This window comes from Dicentrarchus labrax, unplaced genomic scaffold, assembly GCF_905237075.1.
Source record: "Dicentrarchus labrax unplaced genomic scaffold, dlabrax2021, whole genome shotgun sequence".
Lineage (NCBI taxonomy): Eukaryota > Metazoa > Chordata > Actinopteri > Moronidae > Dicentrarchus > Dicentrarchus labrax.
The window spans coordinates 16,993,360-17,017,329 of NW_026136723.1; the positions used below are offsets into that span (position 1 = coordinate 16,993,360).

Here is a 23,970-nt window from a genome sequence, read left to right on the forward strand (position 1 = left end):
AGAAGGCAAATATTTTTTCTTTTTTCCTCCAGCCTCCAGGTTGGGAACCAACTTGAAATTCATTGAAATTCATTAGAGCACTTAAACATACATTAAATTCAACATTCAACAGTATATGTATTATAATTCCTAAAGTTACTTACATTTTTTGTTTTACTGGTGCCTTATAAAGTGTGTTCAGATAACATACAAAACTGTAATAAATAACAAATTCAAAACAAAGTGTTTGTTTTTAAAAAACTTTATTAATACTTTCTCTTTTGTTAAAAACAGAATATATAAAAATGATTTAATTCTAAGTTATTTTACAGAGCATATAGTGGCTTTTGCTTCAGAAAACAGAAACAAATCGCTACTTGTACAATGTGAAAAATAAAAGTCCTTCCCCTGCAGTGACTGAGTTTAATCGAGTCAGCATTAAAGAAACAAAGTTTTCCTTTTCTTACCAGAAAAAAAGTCTGTGGAAAGTTTATTATAAACACGGTGTTGCTGCTACATTAAGGCCGAACCCCCTACAGACGTGGAAAACTTCCTTGGTAAAGTGACAATGTAGTTTTTTTGTTTTTTTAAATAATCTTTGAAATTAAATAAAACTTTTAAATGAAAAGCTTTTCAAAAAGCAAGCAAGTATTGCACAGACAGATCTCCTAGTACCCTTTAAAAATATCAAAAAAGGAACTCACTAGTGAACCCCAGAGAATAAATTTATAGCAGGGTTTTTAGAGGAAGCAGCTACTGCAGGACCAAGTTCCTACTCCGTTTTGTATACAACCTTGTGGTTTCTTGTGTAGTAATATTTCTTTACTTTCTGCTGGCAAGGAGATAAAAATGTAAGAAGTGCAGCAGTCTTTGAAACTGGGCCCATTGTTTTGGACAAGTGGCAGTTAATCAACAAGACCCGTTTCGAGGTGAAGGAGGTTGTAGGAGTGTAACTAAGATACTGCATTTAATGTCTATAACCATAGTTCTGGTGGGCTTAAAAGAACATTCAAGAACCCCATTTAATCCACTGATCACAAGAACGGGACCGTGGTGGCCTTATGACCTGGTGTTTCTTATTAGTATGCAATTCTACACCCAGAGCAGTGCTGCTTAGCCTCCAAATACCCATAATTGGCATGGAAAACATGAACATAAGAAATAAAATATTTTAAAAAAAATGCATCTCACTCCATTACACCATAAAATGCTGTTCAAATCAAAAAACAGACAAGCTTTAAAATGTCATGAAGCATTAAAAAAAGACCATTATGTTCATAATATGTTTTGGGTTCTGGGGCTAAGAGCCTGATATGGAGCAAATGAAAAACAACCAACACACAAATTCAAAGTGTAGTTCAAAAACAAATGTTTCTATTCTGTATCAGATCAACTGATGCAATAATTTAACAATAAGAGCCTAATCTAAAATCATATCGTGGCAGGGAAGAATGATAAAAACATACAAGATCTGGACAGAATGACACGGAACCAACCAGACAAACTGACAGTTCAAATGGACGAAGTGAATAAACGATAAAAAAAAAAAAACCACACAAAAACGCACACTAGTTGAGGGAGTTTGAGTGTGTTGATCTTTGATTATGCTCAGGAGTTTCTACACGTTTGGTAGTTCAAGGAGTCCAGACAGGAAACACACAGACGGACGAAAAATGTTCCTTTGAAGTGTTCATTATGGAGTTTGGTGGGTTTAGTGGAGTTGTCTTTCATGTGTGGTAGATCTTGTGGTCGTACTCTGTGGCAGAGCAGCTGTGAGGAGAAGCCATCTCTCTGTGGATGGGTGCGGGGATGCTGCTGCTGCGGTGTTGGTGGTTGTCGGTCAGCGTCAAGTTCAGCAGGCTGGTGCAGGTGGGCAGGTAGATGTGCTGCACGTGCTCAACATCCGACCGACACACAGGACACAACTAATGGGAAAGAAAAGGGAAGAAAAAAAATAATAATTAAGCACACAGTATTTTGCACAACATGTTTATTATCTGAAAGTGAGCTTGTATGCATATGTCAAAAGGCTAAAAAGGAGTTCACACACTTCTGGACGGTCAAACTCTGGAGTGGTTTAATAACTAACGTGTGAGAGCATATGTAAACACAATCACACAGTACAGAGAGTCACAGAAACATGCTCTCTCATCAAATGAGCTGGGGAGAGTACTGCTGGCAAATGATTAGTCAGTAATGTCTGTGTTAAAACTGAAGGACGCAGTGACAAAATATCTTACAGTAAAAAAAAAAAAAAAAAAAAAGCTTAATTATGAACCGTGTAATTGCTCCAAATGTGAAAACTGTTTCCACAAACATGCTGAAAAGCAGTGGAACGTTCCTTCCTTCTTTCATCTTAAGTTTCTACTGACTCATTCACACGTCTATTAGCTGGGTCACGTTTCTTAGTTGAGTTAATGGAAGTAAGACATGGCTGGCTGCTATAATCCCTTCATAAGAAAAACACACACGCACGCAAATACACACACACCCCATCTGCTTCCACAAGGATGGGCAACATTTAGCTGATTAAAGTGGGGGGGACAATCAGGTCAGCAGAGTGTAAGCAAAGCTTTGTTTAAAGGACCATAAAAAAAGGATCAGAAGTTGGAACTCAAGTATAATTAAAGAGCTTTTGGTACAGCTGGAAATTTAAGTAAGCTGAGGGTCAAGGTCCAGACAGAAGACAAAGCAATTGTTGCCTTGTTGTTGAATTCACTTTTATAAAGTACTACTTCTAAGGTTGTGTTGACATCAGCTTCATCATTGCAAATAGCCAGCAGCACTGTCATGTTTCAGTGTATATGACTGAAGAAAATGCCAATCAGCCCCCACTGTGGTTGATAAACAAACTCATCAGTCTTCCATAGACACGTTGTTTTGACAATGAGTGAAGAGTCTCACCTGGAGCTGGTTTGCGCAGTTCTGGCAGCACACCATGTGGCCGCAGGGGCAGAACGCAGAGTCTATCTCCTCCTCGCAGCACAGCATGCACAACAGAGCCTCTCTGAGCTTCTGCAGCCGCTCCTGTAGGGCTCGGCTCTGCTGGCAGCTGCCGCAGTCCAGCCCCTCGTCCTGCTGGTCGTCTCTGCTTGGGGAGCGTGAAGGAGAAGAGCGTTCGCCATTGCCGGAGCGGGACACCAGGTCCACAACACCAGAGTTGTAGAGGGCACGCCGGGCGTGGTCGTACACTTCCTTTGAGGTGCGTCGGATGTCGAAAACGTACTTCTTGCCCAGGTTGATGTTTTCATTGAGGAAAAGTGAAGCTAGGTGGCCCTTAAAGTCTCTGCTGTACTGCATCATCACTGCATTTGTAACTGTGTCACACCTACAAATGAAAAGATGATAAGGCATTATTACACAAATTACAAAACCACCAAATCCAGAGTTATCTGCAGTACGGTGTCCCACCTGACTTACAACCTCTTCCTTAGTGTATGTGTTTATTTAATATCCCCCTTGCACTGCTTGTTTAAGCAACCCCTTATGTTCATGCTGTTCTAATGCCAGATTTACCACTGCAACACTTGTTTCTGAGAAAGCAGGACGAAGACATGCCTGCAAAACAAAATCTGCAGACTCTGAACTAAAACCCATCCCTGAAACAAAAGGACAGGGCTGTCTTTTGTACTATTGTGACTGAGAACAATTTCATAGCTCAGCCATTTGAATTGTCCCTTGTCACTGCAAATTTGACGCACGCACGCACGGAAAACTGCTGTCTTTAACCACTGAAGATTGTCCAGTGCAATCTATGTTTCCATCCACACTCATTCGGGGTCAAGGACATGTTTTATGTAGCCACGTGTGCCAATTTACAAGTATTTACCACAATAAAGGGTTAAAAAGGTAACAGGAGCACAGTTAGTGTGTACAAATGCAGGAGAATGCACACTCTTTAGCACTGCATGCCAAGTAGAGCAGAACGAGTCTTTACAGAACACGTTTTAGGTCAGGTTTTATAATTTACTCGTCTTTAGTGAAGGATAGTGAGCGATAAACTATTTCATCCAAACTTGCTACAATGAATAAGAAGATTGTTCTAAAGCAGGTCAGATTTGTGAATAACAAAAAAAAACTGGAGCAAACACTGCTGACAGACACTCATACAGGAACACAGCACGCGACTGAGCAGCAGAGCTTCAAATTAATTTGAACCGTTATCTTGGCTCCCCACATGAGGTGAGCTACAGTCTATAGTCGACTGCTTGAATTTGCCTCTAATAATTTAAGGGAGTATTGACTTTGTGGAACGAGTTATTAAAATGGCCTGAATCGACTTCTATTAAAATCTTCAGCAATACAGCTGCATGGTGTATGTGTGAGTTATCTATCTGGGCTTAAATACTATATGTTTTTTAAGCTCTCACCTGTAGAAGGCGTGGGTCTCTGTAATGGCCCGGTACAGGCCACTGGCTGCCCGGTTACTGATCAGCTTGAACAGAAGCACCACGCTGTCACTTGTGTCCTTGGTAACCGTCAGGTAGACGGTTTTCCCCGACTGGGTGGCAATCTGGATGACTGGATAACTTACTCTAATAGGAGACAAAAAGAGAAGAAACATTTACGTATTGAATATTGTTAAAGACAGCCTTGTAGTAAATACCGAGGGCTATTTGCAGATGTCTAGGTGAAGCATACCTGTTGACTAAGCTGAAGTCCTCTTTGCAAATGGCAATGCCCTCAGGGCCAACGCCTATGGCCAACCGTTGGCCATTTGCATCGCGAACCCAGTGCCACTCCACCCCGTAATGCTCCAGAGAAGAGACCAGCTGCAGGGCCTGATACTCCACTGAGCCCTGGCTTGAACCTTCGAGAGCCTTGTGTCTGGATATGATGCTGCAGGACAGATGGGGTTGGGGAGAGAAGGGAAGACAGACAACCATTTAAGTTTATTTAGCTCTAAAAGCTCAGATTGGAAATGACATTTTCTGACTTTATTATAGAGCCTCTTATATCAAGAAACACCCAATGTGACAGGTGTATTATACAAGCACAATAAATGCAACATTAGTGTGTTACAGCTGTCAAAGATGAACACACCCTCAGGCAGAAAGCTCTGGTGTTAAACTGCTCCTTTTTCTGACAACTATACTTACGAGATCAATGCTTAGGCAGCGGAGCAGAATGCTTATTTTAGGCAATGAAGCCTGCTTATTTCTACAGACTGTGGTAGGAAATGCCTAATGGCCAGGGGTGGAAGGAATGAAGGAAATTTACTCTCATTACTGTTACAAAGTTGTTTTTGTGTACTTGTACTTTTGTTGTGAGTATTTTGTATGTGAAAAAGGAGCCAAATGAGCAGCTTTGGCAGAGAGGAAGCTTGTGGGCTGTAGCGGAGTTTATTTATGATATTTGTGGCAAGTTACTCCATTTATGTAGCTAAATAATGCTTGTGGCACCCTCCGTGTTGTCCATAGCTCTTTGTTTTGTTTGTTTGATTGTCTTGAGTTTTGTCCCCTTTTATGGTTCATTCTAATAAGGCTGAACTCACGAAGGAGGTTGTATATTTATAACTGATAATAAGTTGTGGACACAGGCTGCAAAGGGTGAGTGTAGGTGTAGCAGAGAACAGTGGTGACTGCTCGCTCAGTACTGCACATGGATAAGGAGTTTAATGTAGCAGGTTTAGCAGATGGGGCTTGATAATGTATAATTTAAGAGTCTCAGCATTTGAGGAACAGTGCCATGTGCACAACAAATGCTTCCTGTAGGCACTCCAAAGGCTGCGATTAGAAAATGGAGACGCTGCAGTAATTCTTGGATAAGTTCCCAACAGTTGCAGCTGGGACGGGCATTGCCGTGGACTCCAAAACAAGAGCAAGAGTGTAAAGAGAGTGCAAGGAGTGAAACCCTCTCCTTGTTTACAGAGAAAACGTTCAAGATGTAAGGGTGGGGGGGTTCTGTCAGTACAAACACATGCTACGTGATCTCCCGTCAGCTGCTCTGTTTTGGCAGTCTGTGTGTGTGTGTATTAGCTGTCGAACAACCTACACACACTGCTTGGCAGTGTGATGTATTCTTATCTAAACTTTACCTCAGATAATGTTACTGAAAAAAGACACTGCAATTTATAAAAGGAAAATGCTGCAAAACTATGAAAGACCGCAATATCAGTTCAACTCAGTGTAGCTTTTTTTTGGTATTTTTTGCTAAAGATAGCATTTTGATTTGTTAAAATTAAATTTCCTTGAACACCAGTTGCCACACTGTACTATCCTTGGCTCACTGCTACGATTAATTATTTACTTTTCATCATGTCTCTATGGGGGTGGACTCCCTCCCTCAGAGATAGAGAGACACCGAAACAGTCAACAGGTTTCAATGATTGGCCAGAGCTTCTTAACTTGTATGTACAAGGGATATTGAAATGATGTTCAAATTCCAGTTGTGTTTTTAAAAAATACACCAAAACCCCATAATCATTGGTGATGGCTTCAGGCCAGGGTAAGGTTTTTATTACAGTTAGATGTGGAGAGAACAGACAGTGTTTGAGAAACCATTTCTTAAAAGACAAGTGTTGTACCTGTCAATAGTGGCAGTGCTGGGCTCCTCTCCACACAGCTCTGAGTACCAGTACTGGGCCGTGTTTTGGTTGTAGTCACCGAACTCTGCCTGTGCCAGAAGCGCACTCAGCTCCTCCGCTTGTTCTGAGCCCATGCGTAGGTGACCGTTATGGAGGTCCTCCTTCACGTGCATGAAGAAGACATGTCTGGTGGACAGGAAGACAACAGAACAGCGGTCAGATGGGAAATCTTTCCATTGCTATTGTGATGTAGTAGACAAGGTGTAACTGAATAAACAAAGAATAACTCTTTACATTACATTTAACCAGAAAGAGGGCAAATTACTATCTCTATCATTCAACTGATTTTCATGTAGAATCACTAATGGGGGCAGGACTTCTGGAGCACATGTAGGCCAGAGCAGGTGGTCATTACAAGGATAGAATTTCACAGACAGCAGGTGTTTGTGTGCATGTGTGCGCAGCAGAGGGAAAAAAAAAAGCAGCAACTGCGACATTTGTTCAGTAGTCACAGTGACTCTCTTCCTCAAACACATGGTTAGAACTTCCTTTAAATGTGGATTCACTAGAGACTCTGAAAGTGGAAGTTTAGAAAGGGAAAGTAGTTACAGGATTGAATGGGAGTTGTGTCCAGTAGAGGAAGCACTTGGACTTTTAACCTGGTAACTCAGTGGTCACAACTGTGCTTGTACTGTATCTGCTGAGGCCAATGCCTGACAACCACTGCATGTTATTAAGCAATAAACCAGAATGAGTGAATACAGTAGTAGTACTTGTCTGTGGCTCTTGCTCTGTAGCTTTTTGTCAAAAATGTGGTTCAATAACCTTGCACTCATGCAGTATGCCCATTTAAAGACAAACCAAGTTACCACTAATCTTGTTTTGCCCAACAGAGGAATTCCAAGTAGGAACAAATGGCTTCGAAAGATTAATGGTGGTCAAAAACAACAATTGTTATCGTTTGGGCTGAATGATTAAATGAGAACACAGAGTTCTGCTGTGGCCAAGGAAAACAGCCAAATTGTCAAAAAAATAAGCCCTGGCTAGTCCTTTCCATTGTTTTGACCAGAAGATGTGAGGAATTCTTTTCTTCTAGCAGCAGGAGACAAGACGTCACAAGGAGTAACACCCTGACAACGGCATGAAGGGAGCTGAACTCAAGTAACCTAAAACAGATCCTTCCTTGAGATGACCTATGGCACAGTAACCTTAAGAAGCTTTGACAGGCACCAACCTGCTTCAGTCACCTGCTGCAGTCAGACAAACGAGTCGGACCGCTTCCCACTGGCCAATGTTGTTGACTAGCTGAGATGTGTGACTGGAGTTCTTTAATCTTAAAGTCCTGACACGTCATCCACCCCCCCACATAAAGAAATAAAAATACTTCATATCCACACACACACACACACACACACACACACACACACACACACACACACACACACACACACACACACACACACACACACACACACACACACACACACACACACACACACACACACACACACACACACACACACACACACACACACACACACACACACACACACACACACACACACACACACACACACACTAGACCTATAGATAATACCAAAAATGAAAGTACGACTTCTGCAACCTGTGTTAAGAGAGTTCCTGCAGTACAACGATTTGATGAATAAAACAAAAAAAAAAAGGCGGGGAATGTTTTGGCCTACCGCATCCTGATGTGGTAGACTAAAAGCAGACTGCTTGTTATTTCCACTACAAAAAAAATAAAATAATCCCCCTTGGGCTACAGTTCTCTTTGAAGCGTGATGCAAAGAGAGACATTTTTCATTTGTGCGAATCAGGTCAAACAGTGACTTGAGGATATTTGTGAGGGTTTAGAGGGACCCTTTGAGTGGAGGGGGAAGGTGGAACTCATCACATCTTTATTAAGTTTACATAAACCTATTGCGTTTTGTTTATGTAGAAAATGCATTCTGCAGGGATGTAAGCTTCGTGGGAACTCCAGAGGATGCAGGGAACGAGCTGGAGGTGACGTTTCCTCCGTCATCTTATGGGACTTAAAACCAGACTCTTGTGGGAGCAGTGCACGACTGGTGGCAGAATATGCACACTTGTGTATTGCAACGGCTTCAGTATGCAATAACACAGACACACCTCGTACAACACACGTTCACAGTGCTTCCAAGGAGTAACAACAGTAGCGAAAGCAGCTGTGAGGCACACAAACAAAGTCGGTCTACACCGCCCCTGATAAAGCCAGACCATAACAACGAAGCCCCATAGCCGACTAGCCTCAGGCATAACAAACAGTGCTTTGATATGGTGTTAAACATCCCATTCCCTCAACACACACACACACACACACACACACACACACACACAAACACCGCACTCTATTGTGTCAGACCCAGCAGGCATCATGTGATGGAGCGCTGCTTGTTAGCTACCTGCCTGACACAAACAATAGAGCAACTTTTTACTACAGGGTGCCGACAAAGAGTTACTCTAGGGCAAGCCGCGGAGGTTATTCTAGTTCAGGCGGGGATTGGCAAGAGTTTAATGTCGGTCACAGTGCCGATGGGCAAAGCATTTAATATCTTACGAACTTCCTTCAGCAGATATTCCGGCCTGTTAGTTTGGTGTTGTGCTGCTGACAATATGTCTCCTTGTGGCGTTACTCATTCTGATTTTAACCTCAGAGCAATTTCATTTGACTAACCATCTGTGACAATGCAGACTTGGTATGCATCTCTTAGCCACTGAGCTGCTGAGTAAGACATTTGACTCCTGCTTTTCCGGTGTTGTGGGCGCTCACACGTGTAAACAGGTGTGCGTGGTTTGCTGAATGGCAAAATTCTAATTGTCATTTGGAAGAAGACGGCTATCATAAGCCATACAACAGAACGTGTAAGCCGTGCAACAGAGGTAACTACAGTTCACTTAAAGTTGTTACTGGTCGACTTCCCTGAGGCTGCATGAGAGGCGTCAGATATGCACTCTACCAAACACCATAAAAACATGACTAAAATTGTCAACACGCAGCTGTTTCACATGCAGAATGTAACAATTTCCCCCACAGAGGCCCCTGTGAAGCTACACTGCTACTGTATCTGCCTTAAAAAACAGCTTTGCACAGCAATGAGAACTCATTACGTAAACTCTTGTTATGATAACAAAGACAGACGTTTAGTACAGATTACCCTAAACAGTAAGTTTGGCTTTTCTATCAAGTGATTTAGTCATATTTTTGTAGTTGCATGAGTATCTATCTATTATAAAAAAATTATATATATATATATATATATATATATATATATATATATATATATATATATATATATATATACAATATATATATATATATATATAAAAAAAGCTTCCTTGACGTCCATATTAAGTAGATAGCTTCTTAAGACAGCTGTCCCAGGATCATTCCACTCTAGTGGTGTCGTGCTGCCTCAGCACATGTCAAGGTCCATCCTAAACTCAGGGCATGGGAGCGTCCATAAATCCATTGTTTCCCAACATGGTGTTTGAGGCTGACTGGTTGAGATGGAACAAAAAAAAAAGAAAAAGGCTTCCCTAAATTTCTAATGCATTGTTGAAGTGTTTCCTAAGTGGGCACAGCATTTGAGACCTACTAATGTAGACTGACCCTTCAGGTTTACACAGGCCTGTAACCAAGATGAAAAGACAAGAGTAAATTATAAATTAACTCCTATTCTCAAGCAAATGGGCATCCGAGCAGATGATGGGGAGTTTAAGTCACTGTGACTCATGAGAGTGACTTCGACAGGATCACAGGACTGAAATCTGTTTCACGCTGGGGCCGCTCGTCTGTATGCTTTAGCCAGTTTGAGTCACCATGTTAAGGATCGACACACATTAACACACACACACACACACACACACACAGTGTGCTTTAAACACTGCGCCCATCAGCACCACAGTCCTTTAGACACAGACTGAATGCCAGAAAGTCTCTGCTAAGACCAAAGTCTCCTGGCCTACTTTTACCACATTATACTGTATGCTCCTCATCATTGTTTTGTCCTTCATAGAGATAATGCATAATCATGGTCTTAAGAGGCTTACTCATTTACAGTCATAATACCCCTGTGAATGCAAACAGCGGGGGAGAAATAAATGCACTTCAAAACAGTGGTTGTGGGGAAGGGAAAGAGGTCATGCGAGGTGCTGCAGGAAATGTGTGAATACTTGATTGCCTGGCTGGAATAATTCAATTAAAGCAGGCCTGGACCCTGAGAAAGAATATTAGAAAATAGGTCACTGGCTACAGGGCTGAGCTAAGGGGATGGCAATGAGATAATTCAGCTGATTTCTTCTGCCCAGTTTGAACCATTCAAATTTTAAAAACACTGAAATATCCCAAAATGCAGAGTTTGTGCATTTTAAGCAACTCAGTGTTAAAACATTTGGAATTTTCTATAAGAGGACTCAGAAAAAAACAACAACAGTCCTTTTCAAGTAGCCCTAAACTGTCCCACCCATCTATAAAACCCATTCTCATTTTAATGATTTCTGCCCCAACCCAGTGTCTATTCCCCCTGTAGGCAGAATGTCAGCCAGTTTGTTGCACAGAAGAACAAAACGTCCCCACCAAAGTGAAACCTAACACCTCTGCCTAGAGACTGCACCTCATCCAGCCAATCACCAGTGGAGTTTCAGACCTCATCGGTTGGGCTCTCAACAATGCGGTTTGTGAGCTAGTCAAATAACACACTGCCAGGAGCTGTGTGCTGCGAGGTTACTATGTGTCAATGAACTATAGTTAACTCTGCTAAACATCTTCTCCCGAGGCGTGGGCTGCATGGAAAGTCAGACACAAACGCTTAGTGTATTCTTAATCATGTAATTTACCAGAGAGTTGCAAAATAATCATTTCAAGCACTAAATATAACGTGTACGCCTTTGCTCTGTGCAGAGTTGGACTGAAAGCTTTACAGCAATAAAACAAAGAAGCTGTTTGTATGCTAAATGCCTTGGGGGGGTTACAGGCTGGTGCTCAGTCCTGGATGGTAAAACGGTGATTAAAGCCCAGCATCAACCCCAAGTCCAGGCGCCAAATAAATAGAGCAACTCTGTCATTTTGGGACAAGGGCTAATGTTATGACTTCAAAACAAGACAAACCAGGGCTAGGTTACTCCAGTGCACAGAACACAGAGGAAAGAAAGAAACTCACAGGGAGAGCAAGAGTGTCTGATCACCGGCGGTGGAGTGTTCTGATAAAAGTATTTATTTATGCATTTCTGAACTTTTGAAGACCTGCAGGCATCTTGTGTGATCTTTGGTTTGATCGTCTACATAGCCTTACCACAGTGAAGCTAGAAATGATAACTGGTGTGTGACCTGAATAAATTACCTCAAAACTGTTTTTGGAGAACATTTAATTGAAGGGGCAGTGCAGGAATTTTGTCATGGAGATTATGCTCTTTGTCCCCGTTTTCTAATGTAGGATTAAACTGCAATTTGATGAGGAAAAACAAAGCTGAATTAAGTGAAACCTTTTTAAATTCCATGCTTTTTGAATGCTCGGGCTGCTGTTATTTATTAACGATGATTAATGTAAAGGCTGTTGGTACATCCATGCAAGTTTTTATTTATTTGTGTGAAATCTTTTCTCAGTTGATAGATTTTACAAAACATTACACATGGTTGGAATCAATCCCACTATGCACTGGGGAAAAAGGCTAGGAAACACCCTGGACAGATCAATAGTCTATCGCACGACTGACATTCACTTCTACACATCTCCAATTCCCCTGACCAGCAGGTCTTTGCACTGTGTGGGATTACATAAGGAGGAACACTGTTCTGTGACAGCAATGGACATCAACAGAACAGAGGCCTTACGGTCAGAGCTAAATATTTTTAGTATGGAATTACTCCCAATGCTGTACTGCCATCTCTTATAGTGTTAGCTATTCTTGATAGATGACAATGACCCATCCTTTTTATATTTCTTTTTAATTTGTGACACTATTCATCAAGGCAGTCTTCATGGGGTAAAAAAACCCCCACACAACTCTGCCTTGTAATCATAAAAAAAAAAGTGATTAAAATAATTTCTCCTTTAGTAAAAACTTGCCTGGCTTCTGGTTTGAATTTAAGTTAAAGATAAGCTCAACACCAAAGGGGAAAAACAGGTTAACTATCAGGACCTCTGATAAAGCTTGAACTAATCGCTGTGCCCTTTCAGGGTATCCGATGTTTGCCTGATCAGAATGTTAAATACGAGGGCTAATGAAGGGGAAACATTCACATATTTAAACCACAAACACCCCCTAGCAAGTGGTGTTTAATGATGCAGATAACACAGGCTGTTGTTGAGGCCCTTGGGTCAGTCTCCCTTAACCAATAAAAGTGTTACTTCCTGTAGCCAAGCAGTAACGTCACATCAGTTGATACATCATGGATATACAGATTCACGCAAATCAGAAGAACTTTATTTTATAGAACCGATGTTTGTTTCGACTGGTGTGAAATAAAAAAACAAACTGCAAAACTGGAAGGTTTAAATGAAGTTACATATTTGCAAATCAAGCTGGGATTTATCAAACAAAGAGATGGGCAAATGGAGAATCTAAAAACAATGAGATTAAAGAAAAAAGGGGTTTAGAAGCAAGGGGACAAGACTGCTGCAGAATAAAATTGAACTTAAACCGTACAACTCAAACAGATATGGCCTGCAACTTCCAAAGGTTATACAGGTAATGTATGACTGACTGTAGGAAATAAGACCAGACAACTGTATTATGAAGCAGCCAGTATCCTTTTTTTAAAGTAAAATACTATAAAAATTTAGGTTTTTGGAGCCTGGATAGTTTAAGCTGTCTTTTGTATGGCTATAAAAAAGGAAAATGAATTAACGCAAAAAAATACCCAAATAGTCAGCTGCATGTGAGCATGAACACTCGAGTGACCTGCGGGGCTTTACGTGGCAGCAGAGAACACAGCAGCTTATATAAGCAGCTCTGTGCACACTCAGTCCAGCGCAGGTTATGTAATAAGGTCTATAAGAAGGGTGTAGAAAAAGAGGCCCACCCCACAGTTCGGCTGAGAGTTGTGGTTGCATACAGGCCCCTTTTTGCTTTGTCCATGCGCTGCTGAGGACATTTACACACTCACATGCACTTGCTACTTACGGAGCTACTGAACCATGCTGTGTGGTTATAAAGCAAGTGTGTGGACTAACATCGTTTGACTTTTTTATTACAATAAATACAACAACAACAAAAACACAGAATTTTGTAGGTATGCAGGAAACAAATGTGCAGTACGAGAATGTTTTCTGCGGTTGCCATGATGAGGTGTGCCTGCAGGCACCACAAGTTGTGTGGAAGATGTGGTAGCCTAAGTAGGTCAAAGGTGACAGCACAAGAAATGAGTGAAACCTGGTTCTTAAAAGCACCAGTTCACTCAAATTATGGACATATTCCCTACAAGTTTAATAAAAGTTATAAAAAAATTAAAATAAACCTCTGTCTGAAATACATGTAAAAAGAATATTCATAACTAGGGCTGGATGATATGGTAAATAATCATATTGCTATTATTCTGACAGAAATTAAAAACTATTGAACTCACAATATTAAATTCTTTGGGGTCTAACGTGGGGTCCAAACGTAAATGTCTTAAATCTTATAAACAAGATTTGTTGGCCAGAACATCTCTTCAGAACTACAGTCCTTTAATATTAATGCCGTTTTGTCACATTTTACCTGTATGAAAAACTTCTGATTTGCATATTGCACTTGGCCATATTGCAATTTTGATAATATTTCGATTTATGGAGCAGCCCCATTGATAACCCTTGTAAATAAAGTATAGCAGTCTCCCAGAGCTGTGTATTGGTCCCCAAAACGCCACTGCGGTGCACGGTCAATATCTTGCTCTCATTTCTAAAACTCATGCCAGTGTTTGCTCCCCACCACTTAAATTAAATCACATCTTGAGCAGATGGAGGGCATGAAGGCTGTGCAAAAAATTTAACACGTAACTTGACAGCATGTTGGTGTGTGCCATGTGTGAGTATTTATTAACAGCAACCCCTCATACCCGTGCCTGCCATCTCACATCTTTATCTCACCTTTTTTTAACAACCCCATGACCCCCCCCACCCGACGCCAGCCATCTGTTGATAACCCCTGCTAATCTGGCGGAGGTCAGAGCGCAGGCAGCCAAGTGTCCTCCACGCTCGCACTCCCCCCACTGCCTTTCACTTTCTTCTTCAAAAGGCTGCCAAATATGGGCCAGTGTGGGGGTTGTGCACGGGGGTGGGGTGGGTGGGAGAGTGAGATGGACAGGGAGGAAGTGTGAGCAGGGATAGTTTATATGTGACGGCGATAAAAATATGGCAAGAGAGCAAAGCTGATGTCTTTATATCTGATAAGGGAGGGAAGAGGCTGTGAGAAACAGCCGAAGGGTCGGACTATGGGTGAACTGGGGAGCGACAGAGCTTACTGGAATGCCAGGCGAACCCTGGCCAAAGCAGATACATGTCAGTTTAATGAACAGCTCTTGTGGCGTGCTGTGTGCGTGAGACTGAGAGGGCAAGAGCAGCGTGGCGGAGTTTAAAAAGACACCAAACTAATTTTCCTTCAAGTCTGCCCCCCCCCCCCTCCTCATCCATGGCTCGCCCTGTGGTATCAAACACTTGCAGCACCGCCTGGGGTGATTATAACATCTACGATATCACACTAGACACTGTGTGTAAAACAACTTTTTTGGACAGGTTCCGAGGCCTGTGAATGCACTTGCTATTTATAACTTCAAAACAAAACTGGGGCTGGGGAATACTGAGTCTGGATCTAGACTTGTCAAGGCTTGTTACTTTCTTCTGACTAGTGTGTTTTTTTTGTTCTAATCTGGAGAGGTGAGAGAGTAGGGAGCAACTTTTTTTATGGGTATTGTGTTTCTAAAAATGATAACATCGCATTTTGGGTACATGTGATAAAAAAAATTCCGAAGTGCAATTTATATTCTTTCAAAAAGTATTACAAGTATCCCTTTGAATACCAGCTGCAACAGTGACTCACAATGATGACATATTCTTGTGAAAACAAGACCTATGAGGAAAACACCCAAACACAGGGCTGTTGCACAGTTTCCAAACAGCATCTGCAGAAATGTCAAACGGAGGGCTGAGCTTTTGTTAGGACAGAAATGGCCACACACAATTGAAACAAAAAAGCACAACAAAAGTTATTTTGAGTTGAATGGGGGCAGTGACAGAGGTCCAGGCTGTCGCACAGAGGGTCCCTGAGGGCAGGCACAGAGCAACGCACAGCCCCAGAGCTGCTAGATCACATTTCCTGCCTGGTGCTCAGCCAGAATGACCTATAGTAACCCCCGGAAGCACCCAGGGAAGAGGTTACTACAGGGCATTACACTGTATCACTGTATTGGAAACAAAGTGATCAGATTATGCTGAGGGAACTCACTAGCAATGGCTTTTTTTTTTTTTTTTTTTAAACCAGCATGTGCTCCTCATTGCATGTCATAAGGAAATAAAAGTATATTTTAATAAACAGATTAAATATTTGTTCATAGGTGGTGATAAGTTTATAAGTTGATTTGCTTGGTAGAGAATGTGTTATAAACACTGCAAAGCAGTTAAATACAATCGTATCTGTTCACATGCCCATAAAGAAAAAGTGATAAGTTCCGTGAGTCAGATCTGAACAGTGTCTATGCAGCACCTACGTTAAAAAGGCAAGTACCTAGTCTGTTCCTGCAGAATCAAATGGGGCTCCACGAAGAACTTCACGCGCAGCCTCAGCCGACAGGGTGCCACATTATCCATCTGCTGGCAGATGCGGTTCCTCAGATTCAGCCACAGATTCTCTCCTTTGCTGCCTGTGAACTGCAGGCCAAAGTAGTCCACTTCAATTATGCCCAACTTTCTGCAAACCTGGAGAAAGATGAAAGAAATAGGTTAAAAAAAAAGTGGAAGAAATTCAAAAATGATCCTTAAACCAACTGTTTGGGAAAGACAAAACAGTGGTTGCCTGCATCTTTTCACAGCAAGATAATACAAAGAGCAGAGAGGTAACCTAACATCATGATTTTTTGAGTTATGGCATCATTAAATATCCTTGAATAAGACAATCCATACTGGCTTTGAACTCCTAGTGGAGGATGGCAAGAATCAACACATCTCAATAAAAGGAATCAAAACAGTTTGGAGGAGGCTGGAGAAAAGGGAAGTGCTTTTATCTGTTTGTTCTTTGCGGTTTCTGCTCCCCCCCCGCTACTCACAAAGATATTCTAAAGCTCACGATAGGGTGGAGGTGAACTTGGAGGCTTTCCCGGGGTAAAAGGGGGTTCATCAAACCCACAATCCCACGCCCCCTTAACGGCCATGAGGTTCTTACATAACTGCTGGTTGACTGCAGGGAGCCCGGAGGCTGAGATAAAAACTCATACCCACAGCAAGTTGGGGGGGGGGTATCCCATGCATGTGAAATACATTTTACATGCCCAACTACTTGCGGCTATTGATGAAAGGAAAAAAGTTTGCATGCATCTCTGACCACATCCACTGTGGAGGGAACCGGACGACAGACGTTAGATTGAAGTTTCGGTTTGACTGACGCGAGGACGCAGAGTGCTTTGCGAAGGCAGAAAAATGAACTCTAGTAACCTCCAAAGCCATCCACCTCTGACTAAGCCATGCAGGTGGAGACAAGCGCTTACACCATCCAAACTTTCCTGCATGTATATAAAGTCATACATTCAGACTATGAATCGACATCTAAAAAAAAAAAAAAAAGGTTTGTTATTGTTACACACAGATGTAACATTTTGTGTGCACGTTGCGCGCAGAAGAACATTTTGTGACCGCCGTCCTTATTCATGAGCAATACTGAAGCGGATGTATCGATAGTTGTGGGTTCTGCTGTTTGTAGATGAAGTTCACAGTGAGTATTATGTCAAGTAGCGAATTAAGTCTTAAGCTTAATTAAGTATCCCTCGACGGGCAGAGACTGGGCTCAGTTCCTCATCTTATTTACCACAATATATTTCAGTCACACACACGTAAGCGACGCGTCGTTTTAAGTTAAAATAGAATATCTAAAGTTTCACAAGACAACCAGAGCACTGCTGCCCTGCCTCACAATGACACTAGGGTTGTTGTAAATATATTACAATAACACAACGTGATGTGTATTCCACCACAGCCTACCTTATTCAGACAGTCTTCACCGTTCGCCTTCGCGTCAACTTCCACTTCCATCACCACCGAATCTGGACGAGTAACGTGGCAGAGCATTTTGGCTGTGTCTCCTCTAAATCTTTGGTGTGCCACACGTATTTAAAAATAATTTAAAAAAAAACAATTCTCGAGCCCTTCTCTGAAAACCCCCTACATCAAGCCTTCTTCACTTTCTCAACCCTTCCACTCCGTGTGGCGGAGCTGTGGTCACCAGCTGTAGGCTATATCAATGAAACGCCACGCAGAGCACCGCCTACTTACAGCCGTCCAATGGCGGCCGTTTTGACACGGTCGCTCGCAAACGCTCAACCAATCGGAAGTCGCGTTACATCCGCACGCTGTTCTGGCTCGAGCTCACCTCCCGTGCCTGGAAGTGTGAGGAGTCCGCTGCGCCCTCATCTGGCTCGCCTGTTGCAGGGACCTGAAGTGACTTCAGCTCACCTGCTTCTGATGAATTAGACATTTCAGCGAACTTCAGCAGGCCTTAAGGGTGAGTTTAATGGCGTGTATACGGTTCTCCCCCCCTCGGTTTGTGTGAATAATATATGGGAATGTAGTCCAGAAATAGCTGTGATAACGCTAAAACATCCTGCCTTTGCTAATCTGCAGCTGCTCAAAGCTTTTTATGAATTTTTCATGATGGCGGCCCCCTTGTGTTTTCCAACTCCGTTCCTAGTGCCTTTTTTCCTAGTGTAACAACACTTAATCTTCTGCTTTTCGTCCTCGAACTGAAAAAAGAGATTGGCTACATCTTTGAATTGATGCTATAGTCTGCTTTTTCAAGATGAGGAACAAAGAGTCAAGATGAAAGTGTCTGTCCTGTCATCAGTGCTGATATGAAGCCTAATCAAACGTATAATGAGATTGCTGTGATGGACGTTGTTTGTCATCAAGGCACATTTGTAGAACCTCTGAACTCATCTTTTCATCCTGGGTATTTAAATATTGCTCTTTTGTCTGGTTCCTATCTTGGTGATCACAGGTTGAAGCTTTTCTTCACTGATTTAAAACCAATTATTACATGTTTATTCAGCCTCATCTCTACACACACACACACACACACACACACACACACACCCTTTTATGCTATGTTATTCCACAAAATCCTACTCTATTATGGTATATTCAGCAGCCGAGTGTTGTGTTATTTCCACAGTGAGATACTGCCTAGGCCAGGAGACACTGCAGAAAACCGCAGTCACACACTCATACCTACACTAGGGAGGCATGGTGTTAAGCCAAGCCATGTTTGTCTGCCAGGGGACATTTTAGAGTAGAGGCAGTGTGCCTCTCCATATTTCTGTACTCTCCCACCACTGCATTCCTGACGTAGCATCAGTGACTCAGATGGAGCTCCTAAACACAATCACTTCACCTCAGTTATTGAAGCATTTACTTCGAATGAGTGTGAGATGAGATTTAAATTTACATACTGTATGTGTGACTGTGTGTGCATCTGTTTTTTTTGTCTCTTTATCTGGATGTTTGTTTTTTTAACCATTCAAGATAAAAAATAGTGCTGATAAGAGCTATAAAAAGTGAGTGATGCACTCTGATTGGAATACAAGTAATTGTTTGTAATAGTAAAAGGTTGGTGTTCAGGTTGATTTTAACTAGGGGAATCAAGTTGGAAAGTATATGTAACTTTGATTGGTCCACAGAGGATCCTGCATTTATTAATTTATCACATCCATATCTCAAAAACATCAGTGATTTGATTTTGACCATGTTTTGGTTAATGAATGATTTTGCCAATCCACTGAGCAACAGCAGTTTTAATATGACCTCATTCTTACAGAGCAAGGTGTGATATATTAGGGTTCAAAGAGTGACTGCACACAATAGGCCACACCATATTCACCATGAAAGATGAAATAAAATGTGTGGCAAACATTTTCTAGTGTCTGTGTGTGAACTGTTTAGAAAGGTATTCTCATATCTGCTACTGATTTGGGATCCAGTAACTGTCTCTTCGTCTCAATGACATGCAGCCCCCTACGCACGAAAATGAACTCAACAGACTTAATCAGCTGTGTCTTTCCGTCTCTGATATGGTCAGGCATGCTGGAGTCGGCAGTCGCTAGTGTCCTTTTGCCCCGTGATGATGCAAGACGATGAATGAACAGAGGGACGTGCAGTCTGAGCAGACCTCATAACCATAAATGGAAAAAAAAGGAGGATAGCGAGTGATCTAACGTCCACTGTCGACGTGGGACTGGAGGTACTCATTGACCAGGCACACGCACATACAGCCACACGCAGGTACACTCGTGTTCTCTACTACAAGACATTGAGCACTTGCAGGTACACAGCTGAGCTGGTGGGAGTCTGTTTTTATTTCGTCCTCTCCATCCCACAACCCTCTAAATTACAATAAACAGATATGCATGCAAAAGTAAACTCAGTGACACACAATGAACTGTTCTCGGTGATGCACTGACAAACGTCTGTTGTGGCAATATTTATATATTTTTTGTTATACTGTTATATAAATATACTATATTTATAGCATTGTGCACACTAACAGATTATAGAAAAACTAGATGCTCACATCCAGTTATCACCATTTAGTTAAAGTTATTTGTACCTTTTTAATTATACTTATACTTATACTTAATTATACAAAAAGCAACAGACATTATTTTTATAAAAATAAAAAAAATATTATTTGAAATTGAATACCAATACAATAACTGCAAGAAGAATTAGAGGGAAAAACAGAAAACAACATTTATCTATTAAGACTCCGTTTTTGCACATCTAGGTCAATTTTTGGGGTAGGGCAACTCTTTTTTTTTTCATACCATCTGTAGTCTCGCACAAACACAGACCATTTGCAGACTCCTGGTTCGCGGCTATGTATGACATCATGCAATGTGACATCACTTCCCTCTGAGGCAAGTCACCGCTCACTCGACTGGAGCGTGAACACATAGCCATGAAGGGGTTTTTGTGTGTGTGGGGGCATGTGGGCACATGACATCAGAGCGTCATCGCTGCCCATCTCCATAGCAAAAGCTGAGCCTCTTGAAGCAGAGATTATGTCAGAAAGTGCCATGCTTGCAGAGCTGCTGCGGCTGTTGTTGTTGTTGTTGTTGTTATGGTAGCTTTGATTACATTCCTTCATTCCTTTCAGTCCATCTCTTAAGTCGGAAAGAAGAGCAGCAATCGGAAGCTGACGAATTAGGTAAAAGGAGGGACTTGTTTACAGAAGTAAGTATGAGGAAAGGCCACAGGGCGAGCAGCTCCTCTGAGTCCGAAGAGAATCTACGGCCATGGCCACAGGATTCCAAAGATCAGTCGTCACCATGTGGATGCTCGTCAGATGACGATTCATCGTCAGATTCAGATGTGGAGGCAGACTGTGCAATGAAGAGGAGCCGAAGGTTCAGCAGCTCTTTGAGCTTCAGAGATGATCATCAGTGTCGGTCAAAGAATGAGGACAGAGAAGAAGAACTGTCACCAAAAAACTCTAACGGAGTACCCGTCACAGAGCTGGTGGAGGCAGAATTGGCAGCAGAATGCATGCGGCTGGAGAAACGGGACACTTTTTGTGACACAAATCAACCTCCAAGGTCAGGTTTATTCAGGCCTCAGGCATTATGGCTGGCCATGACGAGATGTCTCTCCCTCCGATGGCCTCCTTGTCTGTCCATCAACAGACAAAGTAACAGGAAGCTAGCCTACCAAGTGGACCTTGACCAATCGGAGGACACGCAGTCGTCCATCAGCTCCGAATCAACCAATGAGAGCTCTTCAAGTGCATCTACTTTAGATGATATAGGTGTTTTATTGGTGAAACACGAGGAAGAGGAAGTCAGAAGCAGAGGGGTTAAAAGTGGTCCCCCCCCTCGTCGCGGAGTGTCTCGTTCCTCCCCCAGGTTGCCAAGAGCCAGACAAGCTACAGACTCGGTCTTGGCTTCAATGATCTTGGAGAAAGAAATGTTCTTGAGGATTGAGCTGGTAGATTCAGGCGATGAGAGCGAAGATTTACGCTACCGGGCAGAATGGAAGCTGTCAGAGAGAACTAAGGAACTGGCAGAGGGAGTCTGGCTCTCTCGAAGCCAAAAATTGATGGATTGACCTATCAAGTTAGAGGTTTGATTGCCTTTGATGGGATAGTCTATATATTATTCACCCATCAAATTAGATTTGTTATTGAAACCATCAGTAAATCGGTTGTTATAATTATCTTAGTTTGTGTGACTGCTGATTAGAAGTGGCCTAGATTTCAGTGAATAATCAGTAAGATTGGTTTTGCATGATGGCTGTGTAAACTGCTGTGTGCGGATACAAACTGTGCTGATACAAATGCAGTGACTGTAGCTAACTAATTAGAAAGGCTATTTTCAGAAACGCAGCACAGTCAGAGTTAATGTTTGTTTTTCCGCCTTTCTGGGTCTCTCAGAGAACATTTTATACATGGCTGGTTCCATGTGTGGGAGGCAAGGGAGACCTAACAGAATATGTCATTTATGTATTTATGAATAAAAGCCTTTTTTGGTGATATGGGTTTTATATTTTTTAAATAAGAATTTATCCTATAACAAAGACAGGTAGATTGTGTGTGTGTGTGTGTGTGTGTGTGTGTGTGTGTGTGTGTGTGTGTGTGTGTGTGTGTGTGTGTGTGTGTGTGTGTGTATGTAGTGATGTTGGAAAGGGCCACCCCCATTGCCGGATCATGTTCAAATCTATGTGAGGAGGATTTGGAACATTTGATTTTGTTTCTCACTGTCAATTTCATGAACATTTTTGAATTTTAAAGCTAAATAGGATTTCTAGACACTGTGCATCTGAACAATAAAAGAAAAGCAATGTATTTTCATATAGATACCAAAGAAATTCAACACAGGTTACAGCCCAAGCCTAACTGAAAACCCTGGTCACTCTGTGCCAGCTGTCTTTAGTAAATCTGACTTATTTGTTTAGTCATTTGGTGATTTGTGTTTTTAAAAGTCTCAGACAGCCTTTCAATGTCTTGGGGGTTGTGTGAGTAAGAGCATGATGGGAATTATTTAAATATTCATAGCTACATAGTAACTACATTTCCAGAGTGCTGTCTCTCAGCCGAAGAGAATTATGGGGGGGGGGGGTTAATCAAAGCTCAAATCTAACAGCCTTTCATTACAACATTATGAGACAAAAGAAGTGAGTATAATGTGGTTTCCTCAAATTCTGACAGCCAAACTCTTCTGCACTTTTTTGAAGCCATCACATGCAATATGACAGTGTGTGGCTGCAAAGTTTATTTGACAAAATGATTTGGAGTGAAGTGCTATTATTATTATTATTATTGTTGATGCTTTTCCAAACAGGAACTTCCCTCAGCGTGTCTATGATTAGCCATAACCTATTTTCAACATGTACGCACAAGCTTGACTAGCCTATTTTTTTACATAACAGCACTGAGCTGTTATGAACGGTGGTATGTACAGTATGTGTACAGTGTAGCTCCTCAAACAGTGTTACATCCGTCTATGCCATTATAGATAAAGACATCCCTCCAACTCTTCGTTGTAAGTGCAATACATGCTGTAATGCACTGCTTTCCCAAATGCAAATTGTACTTTTTATGCATTGTTTTTTTTTTTTTTAAGCTGTTTAGACTTAAACGGTCATATATACAGTAGCAATGCACCGTCATTCATTTTTGCATTTTATGGCTTGCTTGTCACGATCATTTCTATTTCACTTACATCCTGTCTCTGTATACACATCCATAGCTGGCAGTGCATCATGCAAGTTAGGTCTTGTTACAAAACACATGTGACAAATAGTTCAAAGATAGCTAAATTTTTGTGTTTTCTCTGCCTTGTGACCGGTAACTGTAAATTTATGGATAAAAGGGAGAACAGGGAGGCAAGGAAGGAGAATACATAGATAGGAGTTTAAACACAAAGGCCTATTTGAGGTCAGTAAATATGTAAGGAAATATCAACCAATAATTACCCAGTCCATTTTCTTTTTCATTTCAGCTGGTTACTCCTGAATTATCTTGCACTGGTACTCCAAAGACCATAAACATGGTGTGGTATGCATGATGTTTGTGTGTGATGTGTTTGATGGTGCAAATTTAACTTACCCATTGCCGCCTGTTGACACATTTCAGTCATTGTTTATGCTACAGTGTTTCCTCTATGTTGATTTTGGAGTGGTGGCCCGCCGCTGTTAAATTTCTGCCGCCACGGTATGAGAAATGCGGCAGACGCACAATGTAGTCACGGTTAC

At 41.7% G+C, this 23,970-nt stretch overlaps 1 protein-coding gene across 1 annotated transcript; it reads right to left on the reverse strand.

Annotated features, from left to right (window-relative positions):
• Nucleotides 1-225: 225 nt before the first annotated feature.
• Nucleotides 226-17,950, reverse strand: mylipa (myosin regulatory light chain interacting protein a). Its single transcript, XM_051391402.1, has 7 exons — nt 17,713-17,950; nt 16,247-16,437; nt 6,506-6,691; nt 4,621-4,818; nt 4,350-4,514; nt 2,884-3,307; nt 226-1,904 (listed from the first exon to the last, which is right to left on the reverse strand). Exons 1-7 carry the CDS (start codon nt 17,797-17,799, stop codon nt 1,707-1,709), a joined length of 1,449 nt encoding a protein of 482 aa, XP_051247362.1. The 5' UTR covers nt 17,800-17,950; the 3' UTR covers nt 226-1,706.
• Nucleotides 17,951-23,970: the final 6,020 nt, after the last annotated feature.

Bases quoted from the DNA above. Each gene is read 5' to 3' on its own strand.
- mylipa (XM_051391402.1), bottom strand. From the start codon at position 17,799: ATGCTCTGCCACGTTACTCGTCCAGATTCGGTGGTGATGGAAGTGGAA. The intron at 3,308-4,349 runs GTGAGAGCTTAA...TTTCATTTGTAG, and splicing joins GAGACCCACGCCTTCTACAG to GTGTGACACAGTTACAAATG. The intron at 1,905-2,883 runs GTGAGACTCTTC...CTTTCCCATTAG, and splicing joins ACTGCGCAAACCAGCTCCAG to TTGTGTCCTGTGTGTCGGTC.